The sequence below is a fragment of the Saccostrea echinata genome, unplaced genomic scaffold, assembly GCF_033153115.1.
Source record: "Saccostrea echinata isolate AGI-Se365-2 ecotype Australia unplaced genomic scaffold, CSIRO_AGI_Sech_v1 ptg000056l, whole genome shotgun sequence".
Lineage (NCBI taxonomy): Eukaryota > Metazoa > Mollusca > Bivalvia > Ostreida > Ostreidae > Saccostrea > Saccostrea echinata.
The window spans coordinates 6,174,546-6,188,131 of NW_026889805.1; the positions used below are offsets into that span (position 1 = coordinate 6,174,546).

Consider the following 13,586-nt stretch of genomic DNA (forward strand, 5'->3'; position numbering starts at 1 on the left):
ACATTCAATTCCTGAGACATCATTGTAACCTTTTCAACTTTTCTGCGCACGCGTACAATAAGGACGAGGAAGTGAAACAATATTTTCGTCTTGGGGCAGACAAAAAAATTTTTCTGCATAAAAGTAATTTTTTTAGGTTCTGCAACCTGTATTTTTCTGAAACCTAATACTTTCAAGAATTGAACAAAATTTGAATGTGTCATGCAAAAATTCTACTTTTGTCAAATTTTCCCATTTTGTGCCACGATGTCTCTTTGGAACACCTTCTAAATCCGACTTTTTGTTCTAATTTCAATAAAACTCGTTCGCAGTAGACTTTTCTGCGCAAGGTTCATGCTTCTGATTATCACTTTTAGACTGATGTGTCGGGGTTACAAGAAGACTATTCTAGGGCTCATACTTTCGATGAATGGTGTTGCCGGGGTTCCTAAGTAGGAATAATTTTTTAAAAATTCTCTTTTTATGACGCTTATCATTGGTTCAAGAAAGTGTACAAATGTAGAAAACATCAAGATATAATTCTGTAAATTTGAAATAATCAAAATTATCAAAAATATTATTAATCCCGGTGCTCCCCCCCCCCTCTTCGTCATTATAAGTAGTGTACAAACCAGTGTAGCTATTGTCTAACGTATTACATTACACAGTACGTACATATATGGTTTTTTGATTGGCTGTGATTAAATACAACAGCCTGCTTTAATTCTAATTGTAAATCTCGTGTATCTTATTTTATGTCTATTGATTACTATAAAACAATCCAGTTTACTTTTCGTATAATACAAATGTTACACAGTCCCGTTAGATCTCAAAGTTATTAAACGAATAAAATCTGATAAGCATTTATTAGAACAATAATATGACTGCGGTAATTCCTGTCCCCGCCCGCGGGTACGCTCATCTAAGGCTGTGACTTAGAGGTAAGCGCTGATGATTCTGAGGACTTCCGATGATATCCATCTCGTATTTAGAGCCAGAACAACAGGTGCACGTTTAGGCGAGCTATATAAACTTGGGCAACTATCCCGTTACAAAACTTAACACGAACCACTGTCACTTGTGTCGAAATCGTTTAATTTTTTCAACCCTGTTTTAATAATTTTCGCGCATTTTATTACATTTAAAATTGAGACATTAGGAGAGGAGACGCGATTCGTCACATCACTAATTGTCATTCAAGTATCTTGCATTTGATCAGTAACTGAGCCGAGGCAATTTCCTGTCGACTGTTTAAATTAATTTCACTGCGGTAGATTTGAATTTCAATCAATGTTTTAATTTGTTCAGAAGTGGACGAACGCAGAATAGGTGAGTAGTCATTGCGATATTCCATAAGTCTTAAACATTGTAATGCATTGTCTTTTTGCCATATTTTTTTTTTGGGGGGGGGGGTCAATAAGTTTATTTCAAATATTAATTATGGATGGGTTTTTGTATGAATAAAAAATATTGATAATAAATTAATAGTACTTATTCATTTATTAACAGTATTTTTTTTTTAATTACATGTAAATATATTATAAATTACATTGTAACGAAATTTACAAATTAATTTGGTCGCATGCGTGAATAAAAATTATAAACATAAAATAACTTAAAAAGTACTATGGTTTTTCTATTCTTCATGTGAGAGTTATGATAATAATCACACTAGAATACTTTTTGTATTGTGTTAAATAAGATAAAAAATTTTCTAGATTGTTTTCTATAAAGTTAATGCCTTGAAAAGTAATTTATGAAATTTGAAATCAATACTAAGCTTGAAGTATGAGTGTCTCTATTTCATTCTTAAATTACAATTCATAATTATAATCAGTTATCAATTTTCAGTTCTAAGGAAATAATTTAACTGAAGTGTGGCGCGACTTGCTATAATTAATTTCAGATTGAAAAAAATTACAAAATTTTCATAGCTTGTAACATGCCCCTTGAAAACAACAATGAACCTTCAAAACTGAAACACATTGCTTGAAAATAATATAATTAAAACATTTAATTTGAGTTTGAGTGATTATTGATCACACGAATTTGTTTTGTGCTTGTTAAAGTTATTTCTTCCTTGAGAGCAAATATTATCACTTTGATATATTCATGAAACTATTACATGTAGATATAAATATAACAAAGATTTTGAGTCTAAGCTCTCCGTCACCACCCTTTCCCATGCGATAGGGGAGGTATAAATCTTCTACAGCCTTTCGTAACTCTTATTTTACTTGAAAATTATGTAGATAAAATATTAATTTTTCTGAAGTGACCCTAAATCCAGCTACGCACTTTTGAGTGTAATTTGTATTATTACTATACGATGCATGAGAATCTCTGCTTGCTTGATATGAATGAGGTTCGAAATGTAGTTATTCTTTGTTTCAAGAGAAATTATCTTAATTATTATGAATAACTCACTCCCCACATGTTCATTGACAATAAATACGAAATAGGGATACGCATCACTTGCATACTTTTTAGAAGTATCTCTTGCGTGACGGTTTAGAGTACCGACCATCTAAACCCATCCCTATGCGTGATGCAACCCGAAAATGCACCCTTTTTTCGAACGTGCCATATGCTACGCGTGAGAGGAAGGAGAATTAACATAATTAAAGCATTAATTAAACTAGCTACCTGTATTCATGGGAATTTTCATATAGATTACGATGGCATGAGCATTGCTAAGGAAGCTTTGATTTAAAAATAAAATCCATTTAATTTAAGATTTTTCAATAGTAATTGGATTATCAAAAGACAAATAATTGAGTGGATCGATGAAAAATGACTCCGCGTTATTATATTCAACCTTGATAACAATTCAACTGCGACCAACTAATTCATTTACGTGATTGGTAGGTTTGCGTATATACCGGGTATATCAATGAGAACTATATTCGGCACAGGAAGTGATGTACTTTGTAACTTTGCTTATACATCGGATATATTCGACACAGGAAGTGATGTAGTTGTAACTTTGAATATTCACCACTTATTTTTTTTCCTGTGAAGTCAATGTTAAAATGATTAGATATTCAATTCAATATTCAAATTACAAAACTTTGTATTTCTTGAAACAAGAATTGTTTAAAGAAGTATCCGATGTATAATGATCCAAAATTTTATTTCTTTGAATAAAAGGCATGATGATTGAAAATAGGGTATCATTTGGAAGGATTTAATGATTAAATTTAATGATTAAAAATGTTTTACTTAAAGATTTTAATCAAAAAGAACAAAAATGACATTCCTGTGAAATATGGCAATTTTTATTTGGCATATATACCAATGGGAGTAAGAGGAATTTTAATATTAAACTAATGGGTATATATTATACAATAACACATTGAATTCATTTTGCGACATCGACAGTAAATCTTGTTAAATGTTAGATTAAAACGACAGTACACAGTTAATATACATACTGTAAATCTATTGTATTTGGCATCTAGGACCTTTGGCGGAAATTCAAGAAGTAAGCGTAGATTTTATTTAGCGCATTTTAAATGTGCTACTTTGACATTAAGCGATATATTTAATTTAGCAAAATGTAATACGTTTACGGTAATCAGGTCGGTATAGATAAAATTTAAAACAGGTAACACACATCACATACAAATAAATGATCGCCAATTTTGGCCTTGGATGTCACTTGTATGATAACTTGAGGTGTTTCAATAATAATTAAATTTTCATCATATTTTTACTTAAAAAACATGCAATTCAAGGTGTATGCAACCAACATAGTATTAACCTTGATCACATGGTCAAAAAATGATCCTCTGCTTTGATGAAGAACTAATTTCTTCGGACCACCAATCTGTCCCTCACTCTTCAAAATATTTTTATTGTCGTGCTTGCTTACTTATTAATATTTTACAGATGGCGGGGCTTCCAGTACATTCACTCGGTGCATTGAAAGACGAAAACGAAGAACCCGGGAAACCTGCCCTTTTCCGCCCGTACGCTCTCCCTTCCACCCCCAGTCCCCGGTACTACGACCCCAGAGGTCTTTCCTCCATCGCCCATCAAGTGATATGGGGTAAATGCAGTACTCTTAACTATACTTCATGCACAGGGGCTTTCTCCCGGCGTGTAATAATTATTTATTTAAAAAAAATCATATACGTTAATACTAAAACTACACGTATATGATTTTTTTTTAATAAATAATTATTACACGCCGGGAGCAAGCCCCTGTGCTTCATGTAAATGTGAATAAAAATTAAATTGTATATGAAGCAAAAAAATATAGCCTAGATAATTCCCTTGCAATGCGAAAGCGAGGGAAACGTGCATTTTAGTAGCAAAATAGAGATATCCATTTATAACGCAATCACATCAGATTGATCAAAACACGCGAAAGTTAAATTTGATAACTCGAGTGATTCTAACGAACAACAGGTTGTTTGCCCATTAAAGCATATCGCTGTCTTCTGCAATTGATTTTTGTGGCAAAGACTGCATCTGTTACCAAAATCTCAGTGCAAAATCACTGACGCTTGTCCTATTCTAGAATTTTAAATCTTTTCGTTTAAACCATGTATTAAAGAACGTGGGATAATTAATAAAATGGAAATGCATGTTGTATTTAAAATATATTTTTTTGAAAATCGGCTCTTTAATATTTTCAATGACATCAAAATACATTAGGTGCCATCACTTCTTTATTTTTCTCGACATTGTATTGAAAAATGCCTTAATGCTCTAGTTTATTCACCGAATTCCCATTCTAATGGCCTTAATTCAAATTCTTTATCAAAAGAGAGCATTTTTTTTAAAAAATATTAAATGGACCTCATTTTTTTCTTTATTGTTAACAAAAATAAGCCCCCCCCCCCCCCAACAACTCAAACAAAAAACCAATGCTCTGATTTTGTGTAGACTGGCCTTTTTTTAAAGGGCGGCTGATGGCATCTGAAAAAAAAATCAAGTGAAAATTTATGTTAAAAAGTTTAGATCTTTTGAGAATATGTTTAACAATCCATTAATTCAAATAGTCAAAACCTCAAATTGATCTTTTCCAGCACCGTATGTTGAACCTATCATGACCAACAGAAGAAGTGCGATAGGCGGAAGTAAACCCAAAGTTGCCACGCCCACTGTAGTGATGAAGATAGAGGAATATAAGAACGCAAACCCAACAATTTTTGCATGGGAGATCAAAGAGAAACTTCTTAAAGAAGGTTGATCTCTTAATTTCAAAACATTTTTACCTTAAAACACGAATACACTTTTGAAATTCTTTAATCAAATTTAAGTTCCTTTTATAGGAATTATGTGTTTCATGCAGCCTCTGTATCATCTTACAAACTCAAGGGTTTCTGGTCCACATAAATAGCGGAACGGATCAGACACCCTTCACTTGGGAAGCTGCCTCTGTATAGTGATTTGAAATGTAAAAACTGTCAAATCAATATGATTTTCCTTTACATATTTTAAACTGTCCCACAGGTGATAAATATTAAGGGTTTCACTTTTCATACAGGTGTTTGTACACAGAGTAATCTCCCGAGCGTCAGCTCCATCAACAGAATTCTCAGAAACAGGGCGGCAGACAAAACAGCGATGGCCTATGCTAGAATGTTCAATTCTTCTCTTTACCCGTTTCCACCCCCTGTCCCGCCACTGTGGGGCTCTATGATTTCCCTTCCGGACCCTCCGCCCCTTTATAGACAACCACAGACTTCACTGGACCACACGATAGTATTCAAAGCTTCAAATGAATTCCAAAGCCAGCAGGAGGACGAAGAAGATATCGAGACCAAGTCAAATGGTAAGGCGACAGACATTTCTAGGAATGTCTTCTTTCAAATGGTAAGGCCGCAGACATTTCTGGGAAGGTCTCCAGTCAAATGGTAAGGCGACAGACATTTCTGGGAATGTCTCCAGTCAAATGGTAAGGCCGCAGACATTTCTGGGAAGGTCTCCAGTCAAATGGTAAGGCGACAGACATTTCTGGGAATGTCTCCAGTCAAAGGTCACAGGTCTCCAGTCAGATTGTAAGCTACAATTGTCTCTAGTCAAATGTTAAGGCCACAAATATTGTCTCCAATCAAATGGTAAGGTCACAACTGTCTCCAGTCGAATGGTAGGTCCACAAATGTCTCTAGTGAACTGGTAAGGCCACAAATGTCTCTAGTCAAATGTCCACAAATGTCTCTAGTGAACTGGTAAGGCCACAAATGTCTCTAGTCAAATGTAAGGTCATAACTGTCTCTAGTCAAATGTTAACCAGTGAAATGTAATGGTAAGTCCCAATCAAATGGTAAGGCCACAAATGTCTCTAGTCAAATGGTAGGTCAACGTACAAATGTCCCAAGTCCGATTTTCAGGCCACAAATGTCTCTAGTGAAATGGTAAGGCCACAACTATCTCCAGTCAAATTGTATGGTCACAATTGTCTCCAGATTAATTCAAAATCAACAATTATTTTATGTCTTAGGTGAAATTCCAAGTTTTTGTTTATCTTTAGTTAAACGTTAAGGCTACAAATGTCTCCATCTCTTTTTATTTTTGCGTTCTTTGCTCTGACCACAAGACAACATTCCATGTCCAAAACTGTGCCGTTTTGGGGGATTGACATTTTTAGTATCTTTTAATTACAGATACATGCACTTCAAAAGAGGAAGAATCGGTGATATCCACTTCCAAACTCCGGCGAAACAGGACTACCTTCAGTTCGGAACAGCTAGATCTTCTAGAACGGTCATTCCAGAAAGCCCATTATCCGGGGGTTCAAACCAGAGAGGAACTCGCTGCCAGAACTAATTTATCAGAGGCAAGAGTTCAGGTGATTAGGGTTCATTCGATAAATACCATGCACTGCATTACATGACTTTGAAATTCTGCAACATGTTAAATAAGGTTTTCTGTGGAAAAATGACCAGCAAATCTTAAGTCTAGGAGCTACTCAATCTGTCCTTTTCAGACACCATGAAAATACCTATTCTAAGTCATTTATTATCAAACCCAAAATATCCTTCAGTTTTATTCAGCAATTCCACACAAATTGCTAACATTTTGTAGTCTATATCCCTTCCTCCATTTTGCTTTTTCTCCTAAATTTTCCTTGCGTCGTGGCGAGCTTGGCTTGTGTCACAAGTATCCACTCTTCAGAGCCAGATTTTATTCTTCTTTATCTATAAATGGATACCATTTTGGTAGGTTCTGGTATATTCTTGACGTAATTTTTTTAACATATCGAATAAACAAAATAAAACAAAAATAAAAAGCATGAATATTTTCAAGAGTTTTCAAAAGGGCGTGCGATCGCACCCAACATACCCCCGTTCCAAAGGACTTTGATGGTTTGTTATGCGGGTTTACTTTACTGACGACACCGATAGAGGGGCACTTTTTAAAACTTAAGAAAAGGGGAAATAATATCAGATATCAGAATTTAGGCATAATAGGCTAAAAATTCATATATTTTTGATAGAGTACTTTCGTGTCTTTGAAAATTCAGAAGGTTGGGGGGGGGGGGGTTTACACCATCCATACGTCAGGTGCCTGTGATTGGATGTAGAGTTACTAGACAGTATAATGTTAAAATGATTCCGTTATTGTGTTCGTTCTCAAATCTACATGTCCTACCAATCTTACTCAGTACTAATTATTGTCATCGATATTACAGGTTTGGTTTTCAAACAGACGAGCAAAATGGAGAAGAAGTCAAAGGTTTAGTTTTCTAAAACAGACGAGCTTTCCAGTATTTTCTCCATTCCAGTCAGTATCAGTGCCGCATACTTCCGGGTATGTCAATATTCCTATGGAAGGCAGAGTATCTGATCGATCAGCGAATTCTCAACACAGCCAAAAATTGGATTTGATCGGAAGCAAAGAGTCGGCATTTACAAGACTAAACACTCGAGAGGAGAGAAAATCTGTATGAATAATCGACGTTGTATCAATATCTAATTATGATCTCATACAAATACTAGTTCTTTAACCTAAAGGAAGCTTATGTCCTAATGAAAGGTTCGAAGAAACAGGCTGGTTATGTGCAATAGAACACGATTTCATTGTAATCGCATTTATGTTTTTAAGGGATACTGCTTTATACATAAATTGTTTATATTTTGTGTTTGAATTTTGTCTTTGTTTTAGCATAATTAATGGAATGATATGGGATTCTCAGGGATGAGGGCATAAGATTAAAAAAGAAACAAACAAAAGATAAATGTGGGATGTTCGTTTTTAGGCTACAGTTGGGTATATATTTAAAAGTGAATCAATATGCTAAAATAATTTCTTGAACATTGGGGGGGGGGGGGGGGTACATCATAAATTTATCTCCCAAAGTAAGTTTGGATACAAACAGTAATTGCCAATTTTCTCAAAATTAAAAGCATAATAAAAAAAATTGCAAACGCAGTAACATGTCAATTTTGATGAGAGCTGAAGCAGAAGAGGGGGGGGGGGGGGGGTGTTAAGTAGACCTTTAGGAAATGGTTGAGCTCTCTTTGGCAAAGGTATATCCTCCCACCAACCCAAAAAATCATTTAAATGAACATCTAATTTTGTTTCTGAAAGTTTCATCAAACATCTTTCTGCACTAAAATTTGTGAGTGCTGGGGGAGGGGGGGGGGGCTGCATTCTTCATGGGATTACATGTCTTTTAGCAATTGGCAACTAATACATTGGTAAACCAAAAATATTTACTTTGTTATAGAAGATATCAAGCATTTCTTTAAGGATGTATTTCTTGTCTCCATATTAATTCAGTAAATATAAAATACTATTTTTCATTACTACAGTTGAACTTCATTATCTGGAACACCAATATATCAAATGCCACAGATATGTCGAAGTGAGTTGGCCCAACCACTTTTTTGTTTTTTACCCTCAATATCTTGAACCTCGGATATCTCAAAGTTTAATCTTGGTCCTGTCGAATTTGAGATAAAGATATTTGACTGTATATTGAATAACCAATCACATACCATGTTTGATATTGTGGACACACAGGCATGTCTTCATTCTTAAGCATATAGTTTTAATCCACTGAATAATTTCTCCTTTACTATAACCCCCACCCCCTGCAAAAAAGGGCAGATATCAGGCAGATAAATAGAGTTACCCAAAGCAAACTATGTACAATCTTTATTATATAATGTACAGAAGCCCATTTAGGACCAATCAAAAAATATATTTGAATTTGATGTAACGAATTATCGAATTTGTTATAACAAATTAAATTCCTTATAACAATTTTTAATTCATTATAATGAATTAAATTTTGTTATAACAAAGGAGATGGGTGAACATATCATGCAGAAAGCCTACAGCTTCAGATATATAAAAATCATTTCAATTTGTGAATTTAGTATTTAGAGTAAAGTTCTCATTATTGAAATTTATGAAATTATAATAAACAAAACTTTTCTGAGGAAAATTTTCTCGGAAAAAAATTATTCTTTTATTAAAAAATACTGTGGTATTCGTGGGGTTCGAACTCTAGCAATAAAAATCCTGAGTATCATTTTCTTTCGAGACTAGCACGCTAACCACTAGACTACACAAGTTCTGATGAATAGTGGCATTTTTAAAATCACGTTTGTGATATGACCCTTGACTTAATGGACTTCAAGTATTTCTCGAAAAGATGCAAATGCTTTGTCATAAAAGTATATTTTTAATGTAGAGTGGGTCTTCGCTCCATGTTTTTGGAAACCAAAAAATGTATATTTTTATGCAAACTTTAAGGATTAACTTTCAAAAAAAGGGAGCGAAGACCCACTCATAACGAAAAATAGAGTTATACTGTGAGAATATGACTCTTTTTGCCCTCTTTAGTGTGTGTATAATATTTCATAAGCAAATAATTTCAAATTTTGTGAGATTTTTGCAATTTGTAGAGATTTTACATAAAGTATATTTTAATGTTAGATGAAATATCAAGGAAATTTTTTATATAATTAAAATTTAATTTTTCACCTTCATGTTTGTCACACTATAGGCTTTTTGCTCGTCATGTTCACATGCTATGTTATGTTCACCTGCATGTGACTTTCCAGGTGAACATAAGGATTTATATTTTATACATTGCAACAAAAATAGTTTGAGATTCAAAATTGATACAAATAGTTTTGGAAAGTTATTTCACTTTCACCCAACTTCCACTCAATTGAACATAACATTCAGGCACATAGAATCATTGATTCTCCCCCTCCCCAGTCCCCACACTATTCTCTATTTTTCTGAACATAAGTTTTTACTATTAATTAGCATGAAAATGTACATTAAGATGCTGAATCCCCCCCCCCCCACTAATGGACCTTAACACCCCCCAGCCCCAATAATTTTGGAGTTAAGAGAGAATTCTCCTCTATTGGGGGGGCAGCAGGGGGGGGGGGGGGTAGTCAAAGATCAGGTAAGTTGTTGATTTTTTTCCCTTATGACCCCCACAGCAATAACTGTATAACATAACATACTCTAACCTACTTTATACGATTATTTAAACATACATAGAAATAAACAATAAGATGTCTTTCTTTGTTCATGTGGGATTAACTGTTTCAACCATTGCTTTAAAAAGAAAATTACGCATTGTGTGTTTATTTCTGCAATAGTTGCAACTATGAATGAACAAAGAAATTAAAGCCTTTTATTGTTTTTTTTGAGTTAATGAGTTGTAGGAACTTGTCTTTCCTTAAATTTGTTCACTTAGACAGTAAGTTAAGACAATAATATATGTTTAACCAAAGCAACTTAGAAGAAAATATCTGAACAATAAAGGGGACAAATTATTAACTTAATATACCTATACAAAAGAGAACAAAAGTATATTAATTAAAAGATTTAGTATATACATGTAATAATATATCAAAAATTCAACAAATAAAGTTTATATCAAATACAACAATTCATACATTTATATTCAATGACATGATGTAATATGTCAATGGATAGAAATATAGTCGAAAATTTTATCATCTTACAAAGAAACACTACTTATCAAGTAAACATTTAGAGAATTTCAATATTTATTTAAAATAATGGAATGACAACTTTTGTAAATTTAAGTTTTACAGAACAGATATTAAAAGTTTTCTCTGGTAGTTCAAGTCAGTTATTTACATGACAAGATCTGAACATGACAATGACGACTAGGGCAAATAAAGGAACCATTACTTCGGAGTATGTGATAATCTTCTCCTTGTTCAGTTTCTGACACAGTAACACTTTGAATACAAATAATAAAACAATGGAGAGCAGCGACGACAACAGACGAATTACTGATGATCGATCGCGGTACATCCTCACATACACTATAATCACAAAGTAAGCACAGAGCCCGTCACATATGAATAGCGGAATAAATGCCTCGTACCAGCTGCAGTGAATGAAGCCCTCATATTTGAAGACTGCTAGGAAGGAAAACACAAATACCGATACCAGGTGTAGCCATATTTCAAAAATGGTGATACCGACCCATTTCAGAATTTCTTCTAGCCTAAACAGCATAGCTTTCCAAGTTGGTGTGATGTTTAAGTACTGGGGATTAAACTTTAATACATGACGAAGTTCCTTTTCCTTTCTATCAGTTTTAAAGCAGGATTACAGAGTCTCTTTTTCTTGCCATTTTCACTCAGAAAACCTAAAACAGAAAAAAAGTTTGAAAATTCACCTCTTGCAATCAGTTTTCAAGTTTGAAAAAGATTTTCTATATGATTAGATAACAGAAGTCAATGTCTAAATCTTTATTTTAATACACTCTCTGTACATCCAAGTTCTGACTATGAGTATGATTTGTCAATTGTGGCAGTTGTGCTATATGCAATATCGTTCCGTTGTAACTTGTATACCTCCCTAACCCTTTGGGTTATATTAACATCCCAGTCGACGGTGGACTAAGTACAAAGCTGTAATCAACTCTTCATGCCCAAGTCAACAGAGTTTTTTTGAAATAGAAAAAAGAAAAAACAATCAACCTACTTTCTTTTTCTTTGCATCTGTGCATGGAATGAACTTTCATCAAAAGGCCCGAATTATAATCGTAAAAAGATTTTAAGGGACAAAGACTAGATAGCTTAGTAGCAAAAACCCAATCCGAAAATTTCCGGAAGAAAGAAGTGGTGATAGTGAGGTGAGTGTTTATCATGTTTATTGTAGGGACGTTTGTACATTTTTTAATTGGTGTAATCTAAATACCACATTTTTGGTATGGAATATTTGTTTTTGTGGTGTTATATAGACAATCTAATTGAAATTAGATCTGTTGATTTGTTCATATACGATCGCTACACAAAGGTGTTATGTGAGCGGATCAAAGGAATTAGATTGGTTATATAGTATGCTGCTATTATTAATATATCATAATATGGCTTTGTACCTCTTCAGTTATATTTTTTGACTCAATTTTAGACAATTTTGGATATGTTAGATATTTTAAATTTACACGAATACATGTTTTATATAATCTTCCATATATAACCAGGGACCTATATAGTATATAGGTCCCTGTTATAACACCACTGTAGAAATATTTAAATTTATATTTTATTATGTGCTTAAAAGAAAGAGGGCGTACAAAGCGAGGACAATCCCCTCGCTCTGGGACATATTTCTCAATTTTTAAAGTTAACGGAAAAGTAATATTTTTCTAAAATAATGTTTTCCGTAATATGTCATCTTCAACACGTTTGATTCAATTTATTGAATGACTTTTTTGATTTATAATTTAATTGTTATTGAAGTTGATAGTAAAGCATATTTAGTGGAAAATGGGTTTATTTGAGTCATATAAAATGATTGTCTCCATTCTTCAATAATGTTTAAATGACGGAAATGTAAATGTAAAATCTGTTTCATGTTTCCAAAAAAATGGAGTCTGAACCCATTCTGTATGAAAATCAAACATCTCTGAAAAAATTTTACGCTTCAACAAAATTGTTTATTTATTTAAATCACACTGACGCACAACAAAACAAGCAGACTTCATAGCCTAGTGGTTAATGAGTTCAGTCTTACACCAAACTGTGAGCTTTGGAGAGTCAGTTTGAATCATGCGTGTTCAAACCTTTTTTTTTTTTCACAAACCTTTAAAACATTACTTTTAATCAGTGAAAAATAAATCATTAGTCAATAATTTATTCAACAAAATATAGGAAGCAAATGTGTAAAAGATTATATTGACATTATATTTTTTTGAAAAATATAACTTTTCATGAACTTTTAGAATTGAAAAATGTCTTTTCTCTCAGAATGGGGATTGTGCGCATTTTGCCCGCCTTTACTCTTTGATCATGCTGATATAATTGTAAATGCCCGCTGAGGGCCCTTGATTGGTGAATAAAGAGAACAGATCACATAGAATAACAGTAGATGATTGCTAAAATCTGCTGTTTCACGGATTGTTAGTCTTTACTAATGATCAGTCAATATATTTATCCCCAGCCCACCCCAACCCTACCCCATCATTTAAAGGGGGGTACTTAACTCTGTTTCATATTTAGAATGGGTATTTATTCATTAAGGAATGTAGATAAAATTCAGCTATTTTTATTCTAGAGTATTTTTACATGTAGCTTGAAAATTCTAACCAACATTCCTTTGTACTTTTGTGAACTTAAATAGTTAAATTTATAACTGTA

The 13,586-nt window shown here is 33.4% G+C and overlaps 2 protein-coding genes across 2 annotated transcripts; one reads left to right on the forward strand and one right to left on the reverse strand.

The window, feature by feature from the left end:
- The first annotated feature begins 3,870 nt into the window (after positions 1 to 3,870).
- LOC133173556 (paired box protein Pax-6-like) lies at positions 3,871 to 7,945 on the forward strand. Its single transcript, XM_061308539.1, has 5 exons — positions 3,871 to 4,030; positions 5,016 to 5,174; positions 5,477 to 5,764; positions 6,597 to 6,781; positions 7,625 to 7,945. The coding sequence occupies exons 1-5, from the start codon at positions 3,871 to 3,873 to the stop codon at positions 7,880 to 7,882; spliced, it is 1,050 nt and encodes a 349-aa protein (XP_061164523.1). The 3' UTR covers positions 7,883 to 7,945.
- Positions 7,946 to 10,958: 3,013 nt separating this feature from the next.
- Positions 10,959 to 11,590, reverse strand: LOC133173138 (transmembrane protein 203-like). The gene has a single exon (XM_061308079.1). The coding sequence runs from the start codon at positions 11,455 to 11,457 to the stop codon at positions 11,059 to 11,061; it is 399 nt and encodes a 132-aa protein (XP_061164063.1). The 5' UTR covers positions 11,458 to 11,590; the 3' UTR covers positions 10,959 to 11,058.
- Between the last annotated feature and the right edge of the window lie 1,996 nt (positions 11,591 to 13,586).